Consider the following 25,848-nt stretch of genomic DNA (forward strand, 5'->3'; position numbering starts at 1 on the left):
TGTATGTGTTCTATGACTTGAAAAAGACACCCTGTGAATTCTGCTTATACTTTCTACACCAGCAATCAACTTCTTTGGGACCATCACTTGAGCAACCTTGAGAGTTTGAGAGGATTTCTTTGACAAATAACACAAATGCCCCTTTTTCTGGTACAAGTGTGCCACGTAAAATACATCATTTATAAGGAAAGAAACTTGTCATGGCTGTTTAAAAAAAAACAATCCAACTAAAAAACATTCCGCTTCTTTTCTGTTAATTCAACTCCTATGTAAATTCAGTTATTTTTATACACCAGGCCAAGCAGTTCAGCATATAATTTATACACAGACTTCCAGGGCAAGACACTATCTATAAATTTAATTTATCATATGTACTTGTGGATAAGTCCATCCATGGATAAAGGAGCCAGTTTGTTGTAGTGGTGAAGGTGCTGGCCTAGAAACCAGGAGATTGGGAGTTCTAGTTCTGCCTGAAAGCCACCTGGGTGACTTTGGGTCAGTCACACTCTCTCAGCCCAACTCATTTCACAGAGTTGTTCTGGGAAAATAGGAGGAAGGGGTATTAAGTATGTTCATCACTTTGAGTTAATTGTAAAATAATAAAAGTAGGATAAAAATCTAATCAATAAGTAAATAAATAATAGACTGTTGAATTATTAACCAAAATACTATGAAAAAATGCACCATCCATGGATAAGCCTATCCACATTTTTCATGGTATTTTGGTTAAAAATGTAACACGTGGATAAGCTTGTCCATGTGTATATATGGGAAATGCAGGTACTTAAATGTGTTGTGTATTTTGTGGATAAGCTGAACTTGATTTTTTGGATACCTTTTCTCATTTAAAATTCTCGGCTGATCTGCAAATATATATGGTATGTTCCATTTTCTGTAATGGATAACTAACAATATCAGTTACCTTCTTTGAGGAGACTGTGGAGGAACAACAGTCACCACCATCATACTGACAATAGGCTCGGTTGTTGATGGTATCACACCAGCCATCGGCATGGAAAGGCTATAAAGAAAGAGAAAAGAAGCATTCGGTAAATGAAGAGCAACAGAGAAAATCAATTAAGTCTGGCATTCACATGTTAGAAACAATTCATATATTGAAACAGATTTTTTTGTAAAACAAGCTAAGAGAAACAGACCATCAAAACAGCTATACTGATTCAATAATAAGAATCACTAAATATGTAGACATGCTACTGATCTAGCTATCGTGGTTGAAAAATGCACATATACTGTATATATGACATATGACTAAATGACTCCAAGAAATGGTTCTGCTGCCACAAAATGATATGCATTCAGGACTATCCATTCTGAAGAAGTCAATTTAAATTAAGTGAAATCAAGTTCATGTATATTTTTGAGTTATTTGAAGTTAATGAGAGAGTGATAATTTCCTAACACTCATAGATTACCATGTTTAAGTGTGATTTGTCAAAACAAATACTGGGGATCTCGAACATGAAAGTGAAGCAACAAATCAGCATAAATGCTTGAATGAGCTGGTACCGCTTCACCATGTAATTCTTATTGGTAATGCTATATTGTAAATAAAAAAAAACCTTGCTGTTATGTAATCAAGGAAGGATGTTTTATTACATTGTGCCTATGAGAGGTTTAAGATACATGGTTAATGAGGATGCTATGGCAACATCACCTCTCTACTGTATTCCTAGAGAAGAGCAGGTAAGAAAGAAAACCAGTAAAACTAAGGAGATAATTTGACTCTTCCCACTTTTTTGCTGTATTCCACACAATAGGGTTTGTTTATTTAGATAATGATTCATTTGCAAAGCCAGAAAATCATGACAGCTAGAACACTGAATAATAGAGTTGGAAGGGAACTTGGAGGTCTTCTAGTCCAACCCCCTACAAAAGCAGGAGACCCTATACCATTTCAGGCAAATGGTTGTTCAGTCTTTTTTTGAAAGCCTCCAGTGATGGCAAACTATTCTATTGGTTGATTGCTCTCACCATTAGGAAATTTCTCCTTAGTTCTAAGTTGCTTCTCTCCTTGGTTAGTTTCCATCCATTGCTTCTTGTCTTACCTTTTGGTGCTTTGGAAAATAGTTTGATTTTCTCATCTTTGAAGGAGCCCCTCAAATATTGGAACAGTATTATCTGGAAATATCTGTTAGGTATTGGAACAGTGCTATCATGTCCCACTAGTCCTTCTTTTCATTAGACTAGACATACCCAATGCCTGTAACCGTTCTTTGTATGTTTTAGCCTCCAGCCCCCTAATCATTTTAGTTGCTCATCTCTGAACTCTTTACAGAGTCTCAGCATCTTTTTTGTATCGTGGTGACCAGAACTAAATGCAGTATTCCAAGTGTAGTCTTACTAAGGCTTTGTAAAGCAGTACTAGAACTTCACATGATCTTGATTCTAAACCCTCTATTAATGCACCGTAGGACTGCATTGAATTTTTTGGCTGCTGCTTCACACTGTTGGTCCATATTTAAGTGATTGTCCAACAGAACTCCAAGAGCCCTCTCACAATTACTGGCATTAAACCAAGTTTCACCTAGTCTGTAGTAGTAGTTGTTGTAGTAGTTCACAAATACAACTACTAATCTCTTATTGTAGTGAATGCTTGTTTAAAATGACTTCCAGATCAGCATCTAAAGAGAGGAAATGATGGGATGAAGAAAATATAAATTGTCTTCACGATATACGATTCTTAACTGCTTGTCCCAATCATTTTAAATGGCCAAAATATATATTCAAACTGAGATAAATGTGGGCATCTATGATAATTATAGGCAACCATGATATTCATATTAAAAATGTTTATGAGCGGAAAAGTGGAAATTAAAAATAATGAGAGGGAAAATTAAAGGACAGAAACAATAAAGTGGGACATAAAATATGTTGGAAATCATAGGCTCTTAACTACTGCTAAGTAATATGAATTATATGGAGGGTGGAACACTTGGAATGGTAAGGAACCAGAATTCAGGTCCTTTGCATTCTGGCATGCTTGGAATTTCAGTTAGATTTTTCCATCACTTAACCTGAAATAAGCCAGAATGGACTCTAAATTATAATTGATATAATTGGAATGCTATAATAAAATAGCCACTCTAAGGGCTAATATACAGTATACGTTAAGTGATTCTGTTATTTTGCTTTTGGAAATCTGGGTTCTAGATGAACAACATATGGAAAAGACAGAGCAAAACATTCCAGGAGAATAATTGTTAGCATTTTACAAAGCAGTAATGCTTGACTACAGCTGTCTCGTATTTCTGAATTACTTTTCCCTTCTTTTTGTCTAGCTAGTCCTTGATTTACAATCACAATTGAGCCCAATTTTTTTGTGGATAATTGAGACATTTGTTAAGTGACTTTTGCTCCATTTTATGATATTTCTTGCCACAATTGTTAAGTGAATTGTTGCACTTGTTAAATTAGTAACATGGTTGTGAAGTGAATCTGGCTTCCCCATTGACTTTATTGTCAGAAAGTTCCAAGAAGGGATCACATGACCCCGGGACACTGCAGCTGTCATAAATATGAGTCAGTTGCCAAGCATCTCAATTTTGATCACATGACCATGGGGATATAGCAGTTGTAAGTGTGAAAAAGTCATGTCACTTTCTTCAGTGCCGCTGTAACTTTGAACAGGCACTAAATGAACTGTTGTAAGTCGAAGACTATCTGTATTCACCAAATGCACAAGCAAATGCTCTCAAACAATAACATGATAAATTTTGCTGCAGTATATGAGAATTTGTTTCTTGGTGCAAACAAGCAGGTATTGTAAATTACTTTCAACAAACAGTAACCTTTTACCCAGTTGTTTCTTTTCTCTGACTTAGGAACTACAACACATTTTCTTTCAGTTACAGAGTTTTGATTCAGGTTTATAAAGAGTAATAAACAGAATAAAAGAGATGAAAGGAAGATCCTGAATTGTTGTTCAAGCAGGAAATCATTCCCAGACTTCCATAGTTTGATTTCCATCCCCTGACAAGCGTAAGAAATTTCCATCAAAGCCTAAAAAGTATTTTTCTTTGTTTCCCAATTAAAGTCCAAATAAATAAATAGCCACTCCCAAACACCAATGCCAACACAACAGCATTTTTGCAAAAAATATAAATGAAACCCCACTTCTTTTCCAGGTTTTTATTGCCCCACAAATGATTTATATAATGTTTGTAAACAAGAAAACTATAACTTTTATGGACTTATTTGGAAGGCAAGGTTAATTTCCAATATGAAGGGATTAAATGAACCACAAAATTTTTATGGTCTTATTACTACAACCTTAAAATTATTATTTGGGTAATAAGCTGTATCCAAAAACCCTTACATGAATTTCAGTAATGCCATGTAGTTTTGGAATTGATACAGATTTAGTCTGATCTATTTTATTTTCCCTTTAATTTAGCAAATGCCCAATATAATTAACTGAATAAGCATAAGAAATCTATCTGGTTCAGCAGTTCTCAATAACAATAAGACATTCAGACATTGGATGGATTGATCCAACCTGATGAAGTAAAAATCTCCACTAAGCAATTTTAGCTACTGAACTTCTTGTTGAGGTTGGGGTAAGTGACCATATAAACTCAATAACAGAATAGGATTGGATTTATGACTGGATCAGCATGTCAGTCAGTCAGCAACTAATGTACACTTTTCTTGATAATACTTAGAAGGCTATTTGGACACATATTAGCTGAATTGTTTCTATCTCTTTAGTCCTTAGGAATCTGAAGAGAAAGAGTTAATGGAAATAAGGAGATTAGTACTGGATCCAACCAATCAGAGTCAGTCTTCAAGAGTTTATCAGAATTAAGTCTTCCGCTCTACCTCCAATAATTTTGCTGTTTGCTGTGCAGAAGTTGTTTGTGGATCTCAGAAGAGATCATACATGATCACTCTGAGGAGAACCTGAGTAACTCAGATGATCTCTGAGACCTCAGCACAAGCATCTAATTAGTCTACTTTATTTTTTGGACAGAAGAAAAGATAAAGAGTCAGTTCTTATTTTTTTTATTTTTTACATTTTGGGATGGTTAGGCTGGTTGTTCAGCTGAAACACTTGTTTCTAACTCTTAAAGAGGGATTCATAGAATTTTTGAAAAGATCATTAGGTCTTGAGAATAAAGTATTATGTACTTCTATTCATTTGGCTTTAGCTGGGACACATTCCCAATCAAACCAAATCCGTAGATTTTAACTTAAAGCTCATATTTGTTGTTGAGGCTTCTGGTGTCTTCTGAATCTTACTATTTATTGAAAAGTATGTATGTATGTATGTATGTATGTATGTATGTATGTATGATAAATGCACACACAACATTAAAATGTAGAGGTATCATATAGATAACAAAGGTGTATACTGTCAGGGCAGCTCTCTTTCCAATTGTAACATACAGTTGTGAAACCCAGACCGGCAGAAAGTCTGAGCCAAGAAAAAATGAATTTCCTTTCATTTATAATGCTGGAAATTATTTTGGAGACTACCTTGAACTGCAACAACAAATAATAGAAAATGAAATAAAACATCTTGAAGCACTCATAATGAAGCTAAGACAGTTTGGACACATAAGGCAAAGGCAACAGTAATTAGAGAAGACTCTGAAACTTGGCAGTCAAGGAAGAGGCTAATTTTACTGCTAATATCTTCAGTTGTTGTATCTTTGGACATGTGATTCTAAATCCCTGAACTGTGATTTAAAGTCATCAGTTATTTTAATAAGATAAATGCTTCTAAAGGACCTTGTATAACCTCCCTTTATTTTGGGGGGGATGCTCAGTTAACTTCCATATTCAGGGCTTGTTTCATATTCAAATCCTCCATACTTTCTGCAAACATACATGTAAATAAGAAAATTTTGTAACAAGGATGAAACTCTTAGGGAAACCAGTTTTCTTCTCTACTGCAGTTAACTGACTGATTGTTTTGCGGATCTGAAGGAGCAAACCCACATTTGCTACTATTGGCTTGGTGTTCCTTCACCACTACACACTGAAACAGCACGTACAGACAGATCATTTTAAAAACAGAAGAGTTCTCCTATTTTGGATACTTTATAAACCTATTTTTCTACCTCATTTAATTTGCACCAGGTTTATAAAAGATGCATTTCCATATACTTCTAAAAATTCCTATGCCTGGTGGCCAAACAGTACAAGTTGTAACCTCTATATTCTAACTACAAGTATTAGAACCATGGTCTGCTTCTCCCTCTATTTGGTAATGTCTTGAGGTATCATCACAAAGTATTGATATCTTCTCTGAATCCTACTGTGACATGACTCTAGGGTTGATTTAAAATACTTGGGTGGAACAGGAATTGGTGGCTGATAGTATTCCAACTGGCATTGCTTTTTGGGATAGTGTTCTCTATTTTGCTCCTGATAGCAATAGCAATAGCACTTAGATATATACCGCTTTACAGTGCTTTACAGCTCTCTAAGCAGTTTATAGAGTCAGCATATTGCCCCCAACAATCTGGGTCCTCATTTTATCAACCTCAGAAGGATGGAAGGCTGAGTCAACCTTAAGCCAGTGAGACTCGAACTGCCGAACTGCCGGCAGTCAGCAGAAGTAGCCTGCAATACTGCATTCTAACCACTGTGTTACTCATAATTTGCCTACAAGAAACATTTTACAAGTGAAAAGGAACCATAGACAAAAATCTTCGAGGTGGTGGTGGAGAGGAGCAGTTCCTGGATTTCTTTTAGAGAGCAACAAGGAAGAAAAGCACAAGGACTGAAGCAAGTTTTAAATTAACAAATATATTTGAATTCTTACTCATATTTCATACACAACTATCCATTCCAAAGTATTAAATTAGAAAAAAAAAAAGATGGCTTTGTAGAAATTCTGCTTTCAGCAAGGAAAAGAAAAGGAATAGAAAGCGCACTTGGCTGTTTTTTTGAAAAAGGCCAGTTTTAAACAGAGAAGCATGAAACAGCTTTCTATGCCATCTATTCTTCTCATGATAGTACAAGATTAAAGTGACCTGGAGCATCTGTAATTCAAAGTTTATTACATTACCATCATTATTGCTGATGAACTTTCCAAATGCTTCCCCCCTTTTGCACCCTCCTTGTGAATTTACAAATGTTTCACTCCTCATTACACTTAATTCTTGGCACAGAGAATCAGAAAAAGTCAGAAAGAAAGATAAACGGCCAGAAGGGAAAAACAAAGATTAGCTATTCTGGCATCAGACAAAGAAGAAATTAGAGTTAGAATTAATCCAAATGACATCATAAAGTTGCCATTTTTAAGTCTAAGAAAAGGGTCTTGCTGGACCACAACATGAAGGGCAAGTCTCCATTGTACACCAGCATCCGATTTATAGCTATTTAACTATCAAAGCATTTTTCAAAATTCGATGTTGTTTCATGAAATATGGAGACCTCTATTACTAATCCTTTCCATAGTTTCTCTCAAAGAACTATATTTCCCAAGATTGATGGGAAATTAGGAACAAGTATTATACACATATAGTATATCCTCACACTTTGTGATAAGAAGGTGCTAACTGCTTTCACTTCTCATGCTCTCATGTCCTAGGAAGTCTTTACATGCTAAATGATGAAAGAACATGGAAGAAGGCTTTTTAATTCCACAATTAAAATCAGCATTAGACTTTGATTCAGAATTGACCCAAGTAAATATGGATTGATTCTATTTTCAAAATGAAAGTAGGGTGAATTTCCAGACCTGATAGCATGGGTTATACCAAATTGTAATGTGAGATTACATATTTGATCATTTACATTTAAGAATTCTATGCAGATTAAAAAGCACCGCAGCAGGGAATAAACTACAGGTAGTCCTCGAGTTATAACAGTTCATTTAGTGACTATTCGAAGTTCACCAATACTGAAAAAAGTGACTCATGACCATTTTACAACCATTGCAACATCCCCATGGTCATGTGATCAGAATTCAGATGCTTTACAATTGATTTATGGTGGTTGCAGTGTCCCAGGGTCATGTGATCATGTTTTGTGACTTTCCAACAAGCAAAGTCAATGGGGAAGCCAGATTCACTTAACAACTGTGTTCCTGATTTAACAGTTGCGTTAATTCCCTTAACAACTGTGGCAAGAAAGGTAATAAAACGGGGCAAGTAAATACTTAGTAACAGAAATTTTAGGCTCAATGTGGTTGTAAGTCAATTTCTTATTCCATATGGATTACAGGAACAGTAGAAATTTGATTGATTTTCAATCTAAAGAGGCATTATTTGTTTCATAACCACCAGGGGTGAAATTCAAAATTTTTCCCTACCAGTTCTGTGGGTGTGGCTTGGTGGGCGTGGCAGGGGAAGGATATTGCAAAATCTCCATTCCCACCCCACTCCAGGGGAAGGATACTGAAAAATCTCCATTCCCACCCCACTCTGGAGCCAACCAGAAGTGGTATTAGCCGGTTCTCCGAACTACTCAAAATTTCCGCTATCGGTTCTCCAGAACCTGTTAGAATCTGCTGGATTTCACCCCTGAAAACTATAGAAGACATTTCTGCTACATGGTTAGATCAAGCTCAGGGATGTAAAAAGTACCACCCAGTCAACAACCATTTTGTGGCTTTGACAGTTCTCCCTTCAAAGTGGGTAGATCAACATTTGAGGCATTCATTCATTCATTCATTCGTTCTACATTTGTAGGAATATTGAAGAGCTCTACACTACAATCTTTAATCTCTAAGGCCCTCCTGAATAGTAAAATGGATAAAGCTACCAATGACAGTTGACAACTTTAATCAAGTCAGTTTAAAAAAACCTCACCCTTTGGAAGTTACAACTGATGTCTCAAAAAAACTGTTAAGAAGCCTGCTAATCAAGTTTTGATTAAACACTTTTGAGTTGTGAACCTTGAGTCCAATCTGGTGAATATCACTGAGGGCTTGGAGTTGGTCATACTAAATGGGTGGTGACCCACCTCTCTGAAGCCCCTAGACTAATTGAATCCCTCACAGTGGAAAAGTCCCTCCTAGTGACTGCATCATTCCTGAACTGCTTAAATTGAACTATACATAACAAGTGTATCTTCTCTCTATGTGTGTATTGATTACAGGGTACATTGATTTCAAAGGGTACATTCTCAAAAATTGGGAACTGATGACAATAATCCCAATTTACAATTGAGTTGCAGTGAAAAGGACCCAGCAAATTAAAGATCCTTCTGAGTGTGATAAAGTACATTATATACAAAATACCTAAATAAAATCAAATCTGAAAGAGATGATTAGAGATTGGGAGGGGGGGCACACAGTAGCACAAAGATTTTTCCCTAAATGTCCCTTTGGCATATGATAGAGAAAGAGAGAGACAGAAGGGGAGGGTGGGGAGAGAAACAGACAGACAGACAGAATATTTCTTACCTCACAAGAAATAATACAATGAATAGATTTTGGGTTAGGATACCATTCCAGTCTTCCAGTACACACAATACTCTGAAGAGACATAAAAAGGGTTTTGCATTAGTCAGAGGATAACAGCAAACAATCTATAATTTTTTTCAAAAAAATTATTGATGATATATATCTTATTTCACCAAAGATCTATTACATTCTATGCAATGCTAAAGACTTTGTGAGAATGGAATTACAAATTCTACACACAATCTCCTATATGGTAAAGAATTTTGATTCTAGATAATTTTAGGTTTTGCATCATCCTTTTTCTAAAAAATCTTGATTTGTAAACCTTATACAGTATTTGCAGGCTTATCTTTGAAAGATGTTAGTAAAAATATTTGAATTTTTAACCTACCAATCCCCACAAAACAAACAAGGAAAATAATATTGTTCTTAGCTAACCTCAAAACATGCCTATACTTTTTGATAAGTATTGTAGAAGCATTTACATTAATTTACATCACTGCTATAATATCAAGGTTACTCTATATATAATGGAAAATATGTAATGAAATTCTAAACCAAGCAGGTTAAATTCCTGAGACAAGAAAAAGAAGCATAGCTAAAACTAGTTTACACTAGTCACTATATCTTTCCATATTTTTCTATACTTAAAAAGCATCCTTGCTTTTTAAGCATCCTTGCTTTTACCATCTCCATTTACCTTTTTTATATATTGTCTTTTCTTCTTTGGAATTATCAATTCTCTGTTTTTGAGGATCTCATGAACTCTTTCCAACCACAACTTTTTCAGTCTTCCCCATCTCCACAATTTAATCCCTATTCATTTGCTCTATATGAACAATCCCTCTCAACATGCTTCCTTCAATCTGTATACCCTTCTGTATTTCATCCTCCTTCACTCAACACTAATTCATTCTTCACTATTATCTTTTCTTGTTTTGTCACATACATTTCTGAAGCACCCTGTACTCACTGTATTCAACTTATTTTAGGGTTCCCTTGAAATGACCCAGCTTGTTTCCATATAATGAAGTGAACAAAAGTAGGCTCACATACATAACTATTTTTGTTTCTTTGAATAAAGTATAAATACATTTAGATTGCTGCGTTTATAGTTGATGACTCCAGTTGGCAGATTTCAGTCTGCTTGAGCTCAATCAATCTAGCCCAGGTCCCTAATCCACTTCATTGTTCTTCTTACTTCACCCTGATCTGTATGGCAGATACCTCTTGGAGACAATGATTCAACAATGCCATTAAAGTTCACAGAACATCCACTCGACCATCAAGTCGAGGAAGAAAAGTGATTTGAAAATATACAGAAGGATCAAGAAATGAACAAAAAGAATTATGTTTAGTGACAGCTCCTGGCAATGGGGATAATTTAGTTTCACAATAACAAAACCTCCTCCCTATATTACTCTCTTTTCTGTTTCCCTATTCCCAGGAGAACACTTTTATGTAGCAAGGGGTTTTCAGCTGGAAGGGAAAACATTTCACAAAAAAACCAACAATAGGAGAAAATCAAATCAAGAGCATTCCACTTCAGAATTACAGACCTTAAAGGGCATAGATACCTTCTTTCCCTGTTTGAACATAAACGGCAGCACAATTACAGAGTTTATATAATATAACACACAACAGTGTCTAAAGGAATGAATCTTTGCTAATCCTGAAAATTCCCATGAGGAGAAAGATAATCTTGGGTGGTAATTCAGCTCCATAACAACTCAATTTGATTTTATTTTAAATGTTTTTAAATGCCAGCCATATTCTTCGATTTCATTTTCAGGCAAACTCAAGTTAGATGAAGCAACAGAATGATAACATCTGAGGTATTTTAGCCATTCCACTGAGAGGGATAAGAATACAACTAGAAAAAAGCTAAACATCAGAGTCAGAGATTCAGGATAACAAAACCAGGGTGTATCATGATAACTTAGAATGCAGACAGATAATCCACAGATGTTTCCAGACCATTTTTTCCTCTTTTTTTCCCCTCTGTACCTATGCATTTCTTCTTCCCAGAAAGAGCTGGAAAGAATGCCAGGCAAATACTCAACCAGACTACCTTCCCAAGCATCAACCAAGCATGAAAAGTGTTTGATATGTCTACATTCCTTATTTAAAAATCATGATTAAGTTCTTAAAACTATATTCCAATTGTTTCCAGCCATTAATACTTTATTGTTGCCTTTTCCCACTGCTAGTCTTGTTGGATACGTGTTCCATATTAACCATCATGGGTTATAAAAAGCAATGGTTTCAAAGAACTATATTGCCAGAAAAGTTAGCATTCTATTTACTACACTTATTTATCACATTTAGAAACTGCCGAACTCCCTCACAGGGGAGGCTGTAACATTTTGACTTCCCCATGACGACATTGTCACATTCAGATTCTGTTACAAAATTCTGTCACTAGAGTTGTTACAACAGAGGTCCTGATCTATATGGCATAGGTCTTAGTTTGTTGACATGCCATTACTCTTGCAAGTCAAAAACAAAATAACAGGATATTTATTTTATTTATTTATTAAATTTGTTTGCTGCCCATATGACCATGAGGTGACAACAACGTTACTGGTTGTTACTTATACTTTATGGCCAAATCTACCCTCTGCAGCTACAGCTATGTCATTTTCAAACACAAGGCCTAAATTGGACTTCTTAAAAAGGGAAACAATAATTTACATTCTCCCTAGATAAAAATTTCCAGTTTTTTTAGTTTGGATTAGTTTGGATTAGAAACTGGATTAGTTTTCCAGTTCACGTTGATTGTGATAATGAAATCTCCTTTTCAAAAATATTCAAATGTTAGAACCCAAAAAAAGGAGAGTAGTGAGAAGAAATATATTAAACTTCTAAGTAAGGATGGCTTGCCCCTTTAATTAGAAATCCAAGCTGCAGCCAGAGGAAGGAGGAAGATAAGTTTTGCACATCGTAACTCTTTAAACTCTTTTCAAAATCAACTTCCATTTCTGTGTGGTTTTTTTGCTCCTAGTCATACTTTTTTTTTTTTTTTTAATTTGATTTATATGCCGCCCTTCTCCGGAGACTCAGGGCAGCTTACAATGCGCTAAGCAATACTTGCTCATCACGCTCATAGCTTTCCTACTGAAACTGGACTATAAGATGGAAAGGTACATCAGATCACTGAAGAAACTGTAACCTTAGGTCAGCAATTTCCACAGTTCTAGGTGAGTAGACTAAAAGCTAATATATTCCACTTTCAAAGTTGCAGCACTTCCCCTTCTTTTTACCTGGACTTTAATAGGATTCAGTCTGTGGTCCATGGTATCAGCAGTGACATTTTCAGGCAATGTCACAGGATCTCTAGGTAGAAACAAACAGGAAGGTGTGCATGAAGCTCCTGGCACAGAAAAAGAAGAGAGAAAGAAAGAGAAGTAGCAGATTATAATTTCCATTGAGAAATGTGTAAATGCCATGGGCTTCCATAAGGATTTGCGTGATCTCCAATTTGAGTACATAAGTACTATATTACTGCTCTGGTACTTACAAAACTTCATTCATCAACAATTGTTTGAATCTTTTATTTAGAAAAAGCAAGAAGAAGAGAGAGAAAGTCTAGATTGTTTGGTTGGGATTTATGTATATTCCAAGATTTAGGATGCTATTTTCCCCCCTCTACACATCTCTCCACAGCAGTTATAACTGTAACTAAAGTTGTCCCCTGCCACATTGCTCCCTGTTTTGTTTTTTTTGTTTGTTTGTTTTGTTTTGTTTTTGCCTCCTACAATTTTTACATTTGACAATCTGGAAGAAGTAAATGTCTAAGCAAAAAAAATATACAAAATGTGCTGCATTGCAAAAGTTGCACATGCACAATATTATCTCCTCACCACCACCACCCATCCTATATAATTCTGTGTGTGAACATGCTCTGTTCTTTGGAAACCCCAAATAATTTTGGCTCCAGAAGCCCCAAAAGACTTTATAAGCCTTTGGAAGCCCCCAGTGAACAGGCAGCATACTTTGGAAGTCAAAATGGAAGAGTATTGTTTGAAATACTGATAAAGCAGCAAATTACCTCTGTGACTTTTGTTTTTGAAGGGGTTTAAAGAATACTTTTAAAAAATCAGGGAAGATTTATAAGATTGGCATGTTGGACTGAGATTAAAAGAAAAAATAGTTACATGTTGCCATTTCTGGACTTTTGCTGACAAAATTTTGGTGGACGTAGCATTTTGATTTTACCTCAGTTACGAGATGAGCTATGAGGAGAAGAGAGTTTGCTTTATTCTTTTTTTTTTTTTGTAGAGACAGTGATAAGCTGTTAAAATTGTTTTTACTGGCTGTGAAGTTAATTTTTTTTCTTTCTGCTTTTTTACTACCTTGCTCCCCCCCTCGCCCTTTTTGCAGTTTTCTGCTTGTAGTTTTGGTAGTTTTTATTGACTTCTACCCTTTTCACGTATAACGCTTAATAAAAATTATTTGGCAAAATGAAGATTAATCTATGTACTCAGAGGACCTTCATTTCTTTGGGATGTAAGTGGTCAAGATCAAGACTCTCTGGGTGCAAAGGACCTGGTTCCTCTAACTGTAACTTCAGCATGAAAGGCTGCAAAGCAAACATGGGAGATCATGGCCCAGAAACAAAAAGCTGATCTTATTTCGATGAGAACAGATAGGAAATAAAAGATTTCTATCTGTTATTGTTCCATCTGTGATTATTGTAGCACTGTCGATGTTACCTAGTTTGAGTAATGAAAGTTTTGCAAGAAAGCAAGCAAACTCAGAGAGCACCAAGGACCCTTCAATTAAAACTGTGCAATGACAGTATGTTCAATTAAAAGGTTTTTTTTATTTCACGGTTTGATCCAGATACATTAGCTTCATGTACAACTCCTGATTTATTATCAATATGGAGAAGCATTTTAGAGTATTCAAATTCTACAATATTTTTAACAGGCAACCAAGAGTATTGGATATATATCAGTTATATGCAAAGAATAAAATTAGCCTACATTAAAAATCCATGGTTAATGGTCTTAAAGACTATTAAATATCACAGAGTATAGGTTTCAAAGCTATTTATTGCAGCTATTCATTCTTTGTCAACTTCAATTTCAGCTGTTTGAAAAATCTAGAAGCATGGCTAGAAAAATATCAACACATAATCATTAGATGGCATTACCCAGAAGTCAGTTAATCAATGTTAAGTTCATTATGATCTTAAGATAATATTAACTCAACAGAAGTTTCTTTACATGCTTACAGCATACTCTAGATATGAAAAAGGATTGGCTATTGATTTTATTATCTTGGTTACTCTTTTTTTTCTGATTCCATTAACTATATCTTTATTGACATAATGGCAAAACTGATCAATATTCTATTGGATCAAGACTTAATGATAAAAACAGAATTTCCTTCTAATTTTTCCTCCTTAGTTTTTATTTTTCTTTCTTCTTTTTGTAAACTAAATAGAGATTCATCGTTTTTTATGCTTGATATAGTGTTCTTTCCCAAAGTCACTTTCTGATAACTTAACAAATCACAGCAAGCTATTAATCTTTCCAGCCTTTATGAATAATGAATTCTTCTTTTATATCTAAGACGCTTCTGCATGTACTAATCTCCTGGAAAAGCCTCTTCAGGGATAGGAAGATGTTTTTTCATCAGCTTAATCTCAGTGAAGGAAAATTCAGAGGTTTAATGCTATTTGAATTAAGAATACAGTTTACAGTTGGGAGACATGAGTAAGGATTAGGCTGTGTATCCCTTTGCATATTATTTCATTTTTCCTTTTGAGAATTACACCAATTCTTTTTCTATCAACACCACCTTCCATTCTTTCTGGCTTCCAGGGTAAATATTTAATATGAATCAAAGAGAGAAATATGTTTTTGTTGTTTGTCTTTGGGACCTACTTGTGAATACCTGAATGTTACACTGGAAAAAGAAAAATCATAAATACTTTTCTTGTTTCTATTAGGATTGCTCTGCTCTGTTTGTGTTAAAGCCTCACTCATATTAAACATTCATGTTTTGCAAATATAAATGTCTAAGCAGAATATATGATTTTAAAACAGCAATAGAAAGCTCAAATAGAAAGAAAATTGAGATATGCTACAAATATTTATTTAATTTATCTCACAGTGACATAAAATATAAACAGTATATACCTTTAATTTTAAAAAAATTAAAAAATGAAGCCTTAAATCTAGCCTGTTCCACAGATCTGCAAACAACTTAATAGGAGAGTTTAGGTGAATGGGATGATCAGAAACTGTTTACCTTACCAATTCCATAACCTTGCTGACACTTGTATTCCACTGAATTAAGCTCCTGTGGGGGTGCACAATCTCCCTGCAGTTCTTCACATAATTTAAATTCCTCTGTCCACAAGCCATTTTTAGTGCAAAGAATGGAAAGCTGAAACATAAAAGAACCATATTAATTCATGAACTGTACAGAATTTAAAGTACCTCTTTGTTACCATATTCATTATAGTCAATGTCCATACAGTCCATATAGTCCATACAGGCTACATTAATGGTTATAACTTCGATGGAATCCTGTGATTCCCACTGATCTCAAGCCAATTGCAAAAAAGTTGGTTCCTTTCTTCTGCTCACAAAAAAACAGTATCCAGAGTACATTTAAGTAATTTTGTGATCTCTCCTTTTTCACGAGAGAGTTTGGCAGTCTGGACCAGTGTTCAGATGCTGATTTCAGCCATAATGTTGTCCCTCCGTTTAGGGAGATCAGTGCACCATGGTGTTTACTGGAAGTCCCTCAAATATTGAATGTAAGATTTTTGAAAAAGTGTTAGGTATTCTTCAGTCTTCCAACACACATACTGATGTAATCCATGGAGATTTAACATTTACTATGAATTCAAAATCAAGAAAAATAAATGTAGGCAGTCTTTTGTTTAGTGATCACAAATTGGAACTGGCTCCATCACTAAGTGAAATGGTTACTAAGTGGAAAACCATGTGACTGCAACTTTTGTCCCCTCCCCCACTCTTTGCAATAATTAGCAAGAAGGGAATTAATGTGTTTACATTCATTATAGAAGAAAAGATTACAAGAGATTAAGCAGGCACACAATGGGGTATATACATCAAAAGTAATGCACTGGCACTGGCAGCCATAAATATACTTGGCAGATAGTTCAGTGTAGTCTCCACTGTATGCCTGCATGCTTTCTTGTAATCCCTTCCTCTACAATCTTTCCACTTTGGGAAGGCGGGGAGAAAAAAACCTCAAGTGATCTTTGTAGGCAATCTTTCCTGTGTCTGAACTGTTTGGGATTTTTGCATACACACACATACACACACCCGATAGAGTAGTGCGATTGGAGGGGTTACAGAACAAGTAGCAGTAGCAGTAGCAGTAGCAATAGCACTTAGACTTATATACTGCTTCACAGTGCTTTACAGCCCTTTCTAAGTGGTTTACAGAGTCAGCCTATTGCCCCCAACAATCTGGGTCCTCATTTTACCCACCTCGGAAGGATGGAAGGCTGAGTCAACCTTGAGCCTGGTGAGATTTGAACTGCCAAATTGCAGGCAGCCGGCAGGCAGCAGAAGTAGCCTGCAGTACTGCACTCCACCATAGGCACACAATGGGGAATATACTGGGCTGTCTGAATAGCACATTTGCAGATCCCAGCCCCAAGGTCACCTTTTGATGTGTATTCTCCATTATGTGCCTGTTTACTTATGTGCTTGTGATTCCTTCCTTCCTTTCAATCTCTCTGATCTATAAGTGGGGTGGGACAAAGAAAAAGTGCCAGGCCCAGGTCAATGTCATAAATTTGAATGGCAGTCAATAAGCAAGCACTACTGGTATTTTAGATTCATTAATGAGTAATACAATGGCATGATTTTTTATAAGGAATTCATGGAAAGAGCAGGAAATTCTGCTGGACATGCCCAGTTGCTCATTCTCTTTTTATTGCACAATAAAACCAAATTCAAGAAATGCCAGCAAGTAGAGCAAAATATGGCAATCAACATTTGATAAAACTGAAGCTGGGGCTGCCATATGGGTCAAGATTCAGCCTCAAACCCAATGGAAACCTGGCCTATTTGCGAACTGACCATAAAGTTGTCTTTACCGTCTTACTCTGTGGACCACAGCTAAGAATACACTGACTGTCAAGCTCAAAGCCATTGGTGCAGTTGTACATTCCTTCAAAGACTGGTGGGGGTGGTTTACAAACCACAGGAACGCAGCTCCCATCCTCCCAGAAGCCAGTTTCAAGGCAGTGGATATTCAAAAATGTTCTGGGGATTTAAGAACAAAAGAGGAAGTAGTTATGCAATTGCAATTCTGTATCAAAGCAGCTCCCAAAATTAAGACAATCACAGTATTTTGTGATGACTTTTGGGATTCATATTCTAGTCTTATGTTGATCAAATACCATAAATTACCCTGTTGAGTCCACCTTCTCCTCCCCTTTTCTATCTATATAGATTTCTTCAGTCAGGTAGACAAAAATATTTTAGAATCTGCATCTTGGGCCCCTCGTTAATAATTTTTTTCCTATGGTTTCTCTGCTTTTTCCAGCTCTGTTAAGAAATTACACAGACTCCAAGGATGTGTTCTGAACATGGCTGTTTACTTCTCGAAGACACTGCTGTACTGCCACACCATAACCATCCAAACAGCCTATTTATTTAGCACATTTTTTATTCCACACTTCATTTGCAAAGCACAGGTCTCTTCTGATAACTAAGGTTACTTTTCCACATTTGTAAGAATAAGCTCTCCAAGTAAACAGCAACTGGAGGATTCGGAACATGACTTTGCATTGCAGCCCTAGCTATATTTTGATGAAAATAGAAATCAGCATGTTTATCAAACTCCATAGATGCACAGCACACATTTTTAGACATTTTGATATACGTAATAGCATGTTATCATAAAGTACATGGGAGTGGCAGGAATAAGGTTAAGAACTTCTCTTGAAAAATGAACTTTATTAATAAAATAAATAAAAGTTTATTTGCAAGGTGACTTAAGTGTTTGCCAAAAAAATAAAAGAAAGGAGGAAATGGATATACTAGAGATAGTTGCATGCTGGTCCTTCAGCATTCTGCAAAAAGATGAAAAAAGAAACATGGGAAATTAGAAAGCGAAGTGAGAAAAGAAATAAAAAAGGGTAATGGAATGTGAGCAAGATACCACAATTGTCTACTTCCTTGTGATTCATCTGAAAACATACCACAGAGAGGGGAAACAAGGATATTTAGCATGTGAAAGCATCTAAATAGCAACATAATGGAAGCACAAATTTGTGCTGGCAAAGATTTACCAGGCAGGGAGCACTGGAAGACTTGAGTACCCAAACTGAGCATTCCAAGACTCAGTCAGACTCTGTGTCAGCCAGTAGGGCTATTGTCCTAAAATCACACTGAGTTCAGGGCTCCATGATCTGTTTATGTGCTAAACAAAAAAAATAATAATAACATTGAAAAGCCCTTCAAAACCAGAAACTTGGGTGAAAAACAAACTGTCTACTTTCTCTGAATAATAGGGAAACATGTACCCCCCCCCCCCAAAAAAAAAACCTTATTGCAAGGTCATACAAGACTTCTGTGCTCTTGGTAACAAAAATAATACACAAAATTAAGATGTCAATTATAATAGGATGTGAGAAAAAAAAATGGTTTTAGCTCTACAAAGAGTTTTCAGGCTGGCATAAAAGAAGAGAACCTGAAGCATAAACATTGTGCAAGTCTCCGGAGCTTATGTAAAATTTGATGCCATAATGTAATGTTTAATGTAACTGAAAAGGGACATCAAGTACATAGAAACATTAAAATTAAATAAGTTTTAATTCAGTCCAGCTATTTTTGGGACTGAAAACTCTTAGTATGTCACTCAGAAGCACAAAACAATGTATCAGAAAAATGCTAATCTTTCATTGGCACTTTGGAAATTAGCAAACCGACCATGTCTTGTTAACTTTAATTTTATTTTCTAACAGCACATTTTGATGCATAGTTATTTTAAACAGCAGTAACCTTGTATTGTGCTAAAGAATTTTACTTATCAAACTTACAACATCTGATCTACATGATTTCTCTGAATACTTTTGGAAAATGTGGATTGATTTTATTTTAAGCCAAGAATATACGGTGATTCCAACACAGAAGTACCACACCTTAAACACTGCAATATTTGCAGAATATGTTGGCATAATCAGATGTAATAATCATGCTTACCAAATCAAAATAAATTATTTTGAAATGATACATATAATTTAGAAAACAAAACTATACACACCTGAGCATCAATTTTTTGATTTGGATCAAAGCACATTTTTAGGGGGAGGAATATCAGCCTTTGAATTGTACAGATGCATGATTATTTACCCAGGAGCACAGCCTGTTGTGCCCCAATGTTCCCTATAATGCAAAAGAATGTTTGCTTGCCCCGCTTCAGCCTCAGGCTTCTCCAGGCTCTCATAATCTCTCCCACAAGGAAACAATTCCACTTTGCAACTTCCCTAACAAGGCCCCCTTCTCTGATTCATATTCAAATCCATTTGGAAACATACAGCCTGTTCCTGTGCCCCTTTCTCTTCATCATCCTGAAACTATACAGTTTTGGCTTGGCACAGAGGTTTCTGTGAAGTTACTCTCTCCAGCTCTTTGTCATTTTTGTGGCTTTTCTCTGAATTCTGTCCAGCATGTTAATATCTATCTGGTAAAGAAAAGAGGTTCTGTTGCCAGAAAATAAAAATAAAAAATACAGGAACAACAACTTGTGCTGCTGAAACAATATTGCTTTACTTTATACTAAGAAAAGGGGTGGGAAAGCTGTCCGTTCACTCTCTTAGTCTTGTCAAAGTCTTATATAATGTATTACTAAGGAGGACAGCCCAGAAGCACTCTGACCTGGTGAAGGCCTGGCTATGAAGCCCACAAAGATGATGATAAGCAGCAGCTCTTTGGTGGATGTAATTAAAGCCATCTGCTCAGTGACTATATAACCATCTTCAAATAATTCCTTGAACTATGGTTTTTGAAGAGCAATAAGCAACAGTTTCTATTATTATAAAGCTAACTCTAGTATTAATAAACATGGTAGTTATTAACCATAAAATGTAAAAAGTAGGTATTGCAAGAGAAACCTACTTTTGCTTTTATTGTCTTTTAATAATTTACACTATTAAAATAATTGATCCCTTCCTAATCCAGGCTCCACAATTTATGAACTCCCAGGACAGCTCTGCATTGAGCTCTCCAGCTTTGAATTGTCACCTGGCAGGTTCTAGAGTCCTTCTCTGGATAGAAAGCAGGAAATTCCAGGATTCTTGAAGCTGATAAAAGCAAATAGCAAATGTCTTTTGCTCTAATTGTTAATCTCATATTTTAAAATTAAAATCTATGCAATCTATGAAACTGCAAGTGTCCTTTCATGTGCTACATAATTTGTTGTATTTTTTTTTTTAAATAAAACCTTGAAACTACAGATTTATCATTGCCTCGCTTTGGTATAAATAAGAATAGGAAATTAAAATAGAAAATAGAAACAAATAAGTACATAAAATAATTCCTGGCACAATTTGCCTGCTCCATTGCTTGCTGCTGACTTAGCCCTTAAATTTCAGATATCCCTTCATTCTGTTTACAGATTTAGAGCTTGGTATAGGAGGGGGTCCTATACCATGTGGGGTATGTAGGGTCTATTATGGATATAAAAATAAACCAGAATTATTGAGCATACCAACATCACCCTTTTCACTATTACCCAAGAGAAATACCGGTAAACTAACTAGAAACTAACCAGAAACCAAAAATTCCTGGTTTGTCCCACTCCTTACAACCCAAAACAAAAAAACATAATCTGTTTTTGGATTCTAGTTAGTTTATTGGATGTCAGTTAATTTAACTACTTCTCCTAATAAAAGAACTAAACAATAGATCAGATAGCAGATGATAACAGATGACTAGTTGTATCATGAATAATAAACACCAAATACTCAGCACATATGATTTACCATTATATTCAACTATTTCTTCAGCTCTGAGATGTTACTGCAGTTTATAAAATATAATTGTGAATACATGTTTTTAATGAAACATGAGGAATATGTCAAGTTTATTTAATTGTTTTTCAGCAGTTTTTTTCTAGTGGACTTTCAAAACCAGGTTTTGAGGAGACAGAGGACACACTTATGTAGATAGAAAGATTTTGATCCTCCAGTTTTATAAAACCAATACATAAATTCCTAATGAAATCTGATTGGTAGGACCTTCAAGACAGAAAAAGGGAATTAAATCTCCACTCGATTAATTTACTGAAATTGTTATCACACAATTTCCATTGGCTTAGAACAGTGATGGCTAACCTTTTTGCCATCGCATGCCAGGAGAGGGGGGCGGGGGAGGGTCGCGTGTGCACGTGCCCACACGCATGCGTGCGCAACCCCCTCCCCCCCGCTCCTGGCACATGATGGCCTGGTAGGCCCGTTTTTCTTTCTTACCTGGCTCCAGATCCTCTCTATGTATCTGGGAAGGGCGAAAACAGCCTTTCCCCCTCCCTTGGAGACCCTACGGAGGCTGAAAGGGCCCACTTCCCAACTCTCGGTGGGACAGGAAGTGACTTTTTTGCTGTCCCCAGCCTCCAGAACCTCTCTAGGAGTCTCTAGGAGCCTCTCTAGGAGTCTCTGGAGGCTGGGGACAGGAAAAAAGTCACTTCCTGTCCCACTGGGAGTCAGGAAATGGGCCTTTTCAGCCTCCGTAGGGCCTCCAAGGGAGTGGGAAAGGCTGTTTTCGCCCTTCCCAGATACACAGAGAGGATCTGGAGCCAGGTAAGAAAGAAAAACGGGCCTTCCCCACTCCGCCCCCAGGCCTTCCAGAGGCAGGAAACAGCCTGTTTCCCTACTTCTGGTGGGCCCAGAAGGCCCGAAAATCAGCTGGCTGGCACGTACATGCGCCCCAGAGCTGAGCTGGCATGCCCACTGATATGGCTCCGTGTGCCACCTTGGCACGCGTGCCATAGGTTTGCCATCACGGGCTTAGAAGGTTTTTACAAATTAATAAAGAATAAATCTATCAACAATTATTACCAACTCTCTATTCCTTAGGCTGGGGATACCAAAAGTGCCAAGACATAAAATACACAAGAAAGCAAATGCTTTGCTAAACTTCTGAAGGGTATAGGATGCTGCATTCATTTTACTCTGGCAGTCCAGATTTTAAAATTCTTTACTATGTTCGCAGCACCAAATACTAGCTGAGAAGAAATAATTTTATACTGCACTGTGAAAATTCCAAAATATATTATTGGCCACTTAGTTGAATCTCAAGTAAAAGCATGCAAGAGGGAGACATGGAGTTACTAAAAAAAAAACAAAAAAAAAACCCCAAATTCTTTGCACCTGTGCACTGGTTTCTTTTGTTTCGTCTGTATGCAGCAAACATACAGCACTATGGGGTAAATGATTTCTGTGCCCTTACATCTTAGACAGTAAACATTTCACAATGGGAGTAGAACAGAAGGCAGAGAAATTCAGCAGGTAGGACTGGAGAAGTTTTAAAAGTTCCATTAAGAAGTATGAAAACTAGAAAGAAACTCATTTGAAACATTTTTTCTGGAGATGCAGATGTCACCACTAGTTGACCCTGTAGTTCTTTCCTAGTGCTGTTTCCATAACGATGAAACATCAAAGAAAATAAATGGACACTGATATATGTGAGACCTTAAAATACATATTTCACTCATTATGAGAATAGCAACTAACACGCCATCAGTAGAAATGCATGAATTCATTTCCAATCTAGGATATTTTTGCTTGAGTTCACTTTTTTTTTTTTTTAGAATGAATTTACTCCACTTGATTCCAGAGGACAGAGGTCAATTCTATTCCCAAATTCAACTGCCAAGAGTTTTTTAAAAAATAAATTGATATGGATTTCTGAGCCAAGCACTGAGCAGCAACGCTTGAAGAGCAGAATCAGAAAGAAAGCGACATTCCAATGGGCCTGTAAAATAGCCTGTAAGGGGCAGTTTCTATTGGAACTCACAAAGATCAAACTCCTCAAGCATCTCTGTTTCCAAGCCAGGCTTCAATGTTTCCTCTCAAGGCAAAGCAAACAGAAAGTCTTGGAAGCAAATTATCTGTGTTCTTCCTTTCAACTCTAAGCTCAGCCTTTACTTCTATCATGCAGCAGGTCCACAGTTCGCCCAATTCCCTTTGTGACTACCATAGCATATTGATGACAAGATACATCCACCCTGTGTAAACGTAAGTACAAGTAAGCCAGGCTCTGATTATTTTGATCAGGCAAGAAAACTGGAAGGGGTCACAAAGAAAGCCAGGGAAGCAGCAGCTCCTGGCTGACTGTAGCTGTCAGGTCTGCTATCATAAACACTTCAGGCTACTTCACTTTGTTAGCATCCTGGCATAAAACATGGGAAAGGGGAGAATGGGAATGTAAAGGGGATTGATACGATAACAAGAACTAGAGATGCCAATCTGGAACAGAACAGCAGATCCAAGGACATGAGCATGAGAATGGAATGCAAAAGCCAACCAAAGAGGCACCAAATCTGAAATCAACACTGTTGCCAAAACAACAAATTTGAATATTATTGGACACCGTGCAGTGGTCAAGGGGGAGGGCAAGGGAGAAGAGGAAAAGAGCAGGCTTTATGCAGAAATATTCAGTTCCAGCTTTGCTTATGTTGTAACCACTTGACTAGTATATCTTTTATTACAAATGTAGTCAAGAGTCTTTCTTTCCTAAATGCTCAAGCTGGGACAAGCCTGACAGTAACACCAGTGAAGTACTTGTACTATATTATTAGTAATCTCACGAACACTGGTTTAGTAATCTCAATACAGTAGTAGCTCTGGAAAATAGAGTAGCATGCTGTAGTGGTAGATCCAAGATGGAAAGAAACAACACTATGCACTGACCTGAACCATTGGAAGTTCCAAGAATAATCACTGGAGAAATTATTCGTCCATACAATGATGTAGTATATACAACATTGATTGATTTATTACTCAGTAACAGACTGAATAGGGAAGCCTTACACTCAGCCCTCCTAGTGATTGCCTTTAGAGCTGACTCAGTATCCATAAACAACAAAATGCTGTTCGTCAAAACTGTTATTTGTCAGCTCTACAAAACAATCACTTATTTCCCACTGTCTTCATTTAAACTGCCAGTTTCTTTCGGCCCCTTATTGAGCAGATTATATCACTATTTAGCAGCCACCAGCCACCAGTAAGTAAGTTTATTTATTGAACAACACAAAGAAGTTAGTTTACAATGCCTGGTGATTTTGTACCTAAAGTAAAGCTTGATGCAAGAATTATTCTACGCAGTTCACTCTAACACACTAATCCTTAACAAAATCCTCTAAAGAAAATCACCAGGTGCTTGAAAAATCTGTGTGTCCTTATCTAACCCTGAAACATTGTGTGTGTCCGTGTGTGTGTAGAGGAATTAAGCATCTGCTCACATAGCCAACTAAGCATCCAGTTTACTGAGAGGCACCAAGAAAAGATCAAGCAATAAGACTAAGAAAGGAAGTGGGAACAAGATTTTTTAAACTCATTCTAAATATTATTTTGTAACAGAGCCATTAGCATTTCTTCTGATCCTAAAAACAGACATTATTTAGGATTAGCAATAGAGCCAAAACAAAAATCAAATAGTTTTAAAAATCCATCCAACATTGAAAGAGTAATAATGGAAGCCACAAGATGATGTATGAGGCTGTGTTTGATATGCAGACCTCAAGGTCAATCTTGAAAAAATAACAACCCATACAGCAAACGGCTGGCTGTTTCCCAAATGGATGTAACAGTGGCCAGAATTGAGTGCCAAGAAAGAGGACAATAAATTAGCCCCTAAACTAACATGATCTGTCAGAGCAGGAGATTCAATTATTCCAAGCAACAAAGCAGGAAAAAGAAAGAAATGCAGTCAATAGGAAATTGGATTATAATACAATTGATCACCCTGATAGTATCTAATTCTGTCACCGGTTCTCAGTGTGAGGTTAAAACATTAATGGCAAAACCCCCACATACTTACACCTAATTCTTCATGAGAAGAGCAAAATTATCAGGCTAATACTCTGTCACATGTGGTAGTGAGGCAGTTTTCATGCTGGGAAAATGTGATCTATGGCAAGATTCCCTCCCTTAATGAGAGAGTTAGGCAAAAATAGCCAATGTGTAAAACCTGTCATTTGTAAATAGATAATATATATAAATGTACAGTAAAATATGTAGACTGGAAATATATTTTGCATATATATTTTGGCAAACAAATAAAACAAATGCTTTTGCTAATGTTCCAATGAAGAGTTAAATTATATAGATTTTTTAAAAGTGTGTCTACATGCCACAATCTCAACCTAAACTCAAGCCAAAAGAAGAGTTGGAATCAGAAGGAGGTATGTGTCAATGGCTTATATATTTACAACTGAAAGAAATCTAAACAAAAAAGGTATGAGTTTAA

At 36.3% G+C, this 25,848-nt stretch overlaps 1 protein-coding gene across 1 annotated transcript in view; it reads right to left on the bottom strand.

Moving 5' to 3' along the window:
* PAPPA2 (pappalysin 2) overlaps nucleotides 1-25,848 on the bottom strand; it is a 167,764-nt gene that overhangs the window by 9,377 nt on the left and 132,539 nt on the right. The window contains exons 17-21 of the mRNA XM_034409739.3: nucleotides 17,472-17,640; nucleotides 15,646-15,778; nucleotides 12,643-12,752; nucleotides 9,380-9,451; nucleotides 923-1,021 (exon numbers count right to left, since the gene is read on the bottom strand). Of these exons, the coding sequence (XP_034265630.2) occupies nucleotides 923-1,021; nucleotides 9,380-9,451; nucleotides 12,643-12,752; nucleotides 15,646-15,778; nucleotides 17,472-17,640 (583 nt within the window). The remainder of the gene's footprint in view (nucleotides 1-922; nucleotides 1,022-9,379; nucleotides 9,452-12,642; nucleotides 12,753-15,645; nucleotides 15,779-17,471; nucleotides 17,641-25,848) is intronic.

This window comes from Pantherophis guttatus, chromosome 3 (assembly GCF_059756535.1).
Source record: "Pantherophis guttatus breed Tessera chromosome 3, ASM5975653v1, whole genome shotgun sequence".
NCBI lineage: Eukaryota > Metazoa > Chordata > Lepidosauria > Squamata > Colubridae > Pantherophis > Pantherophis guttatus.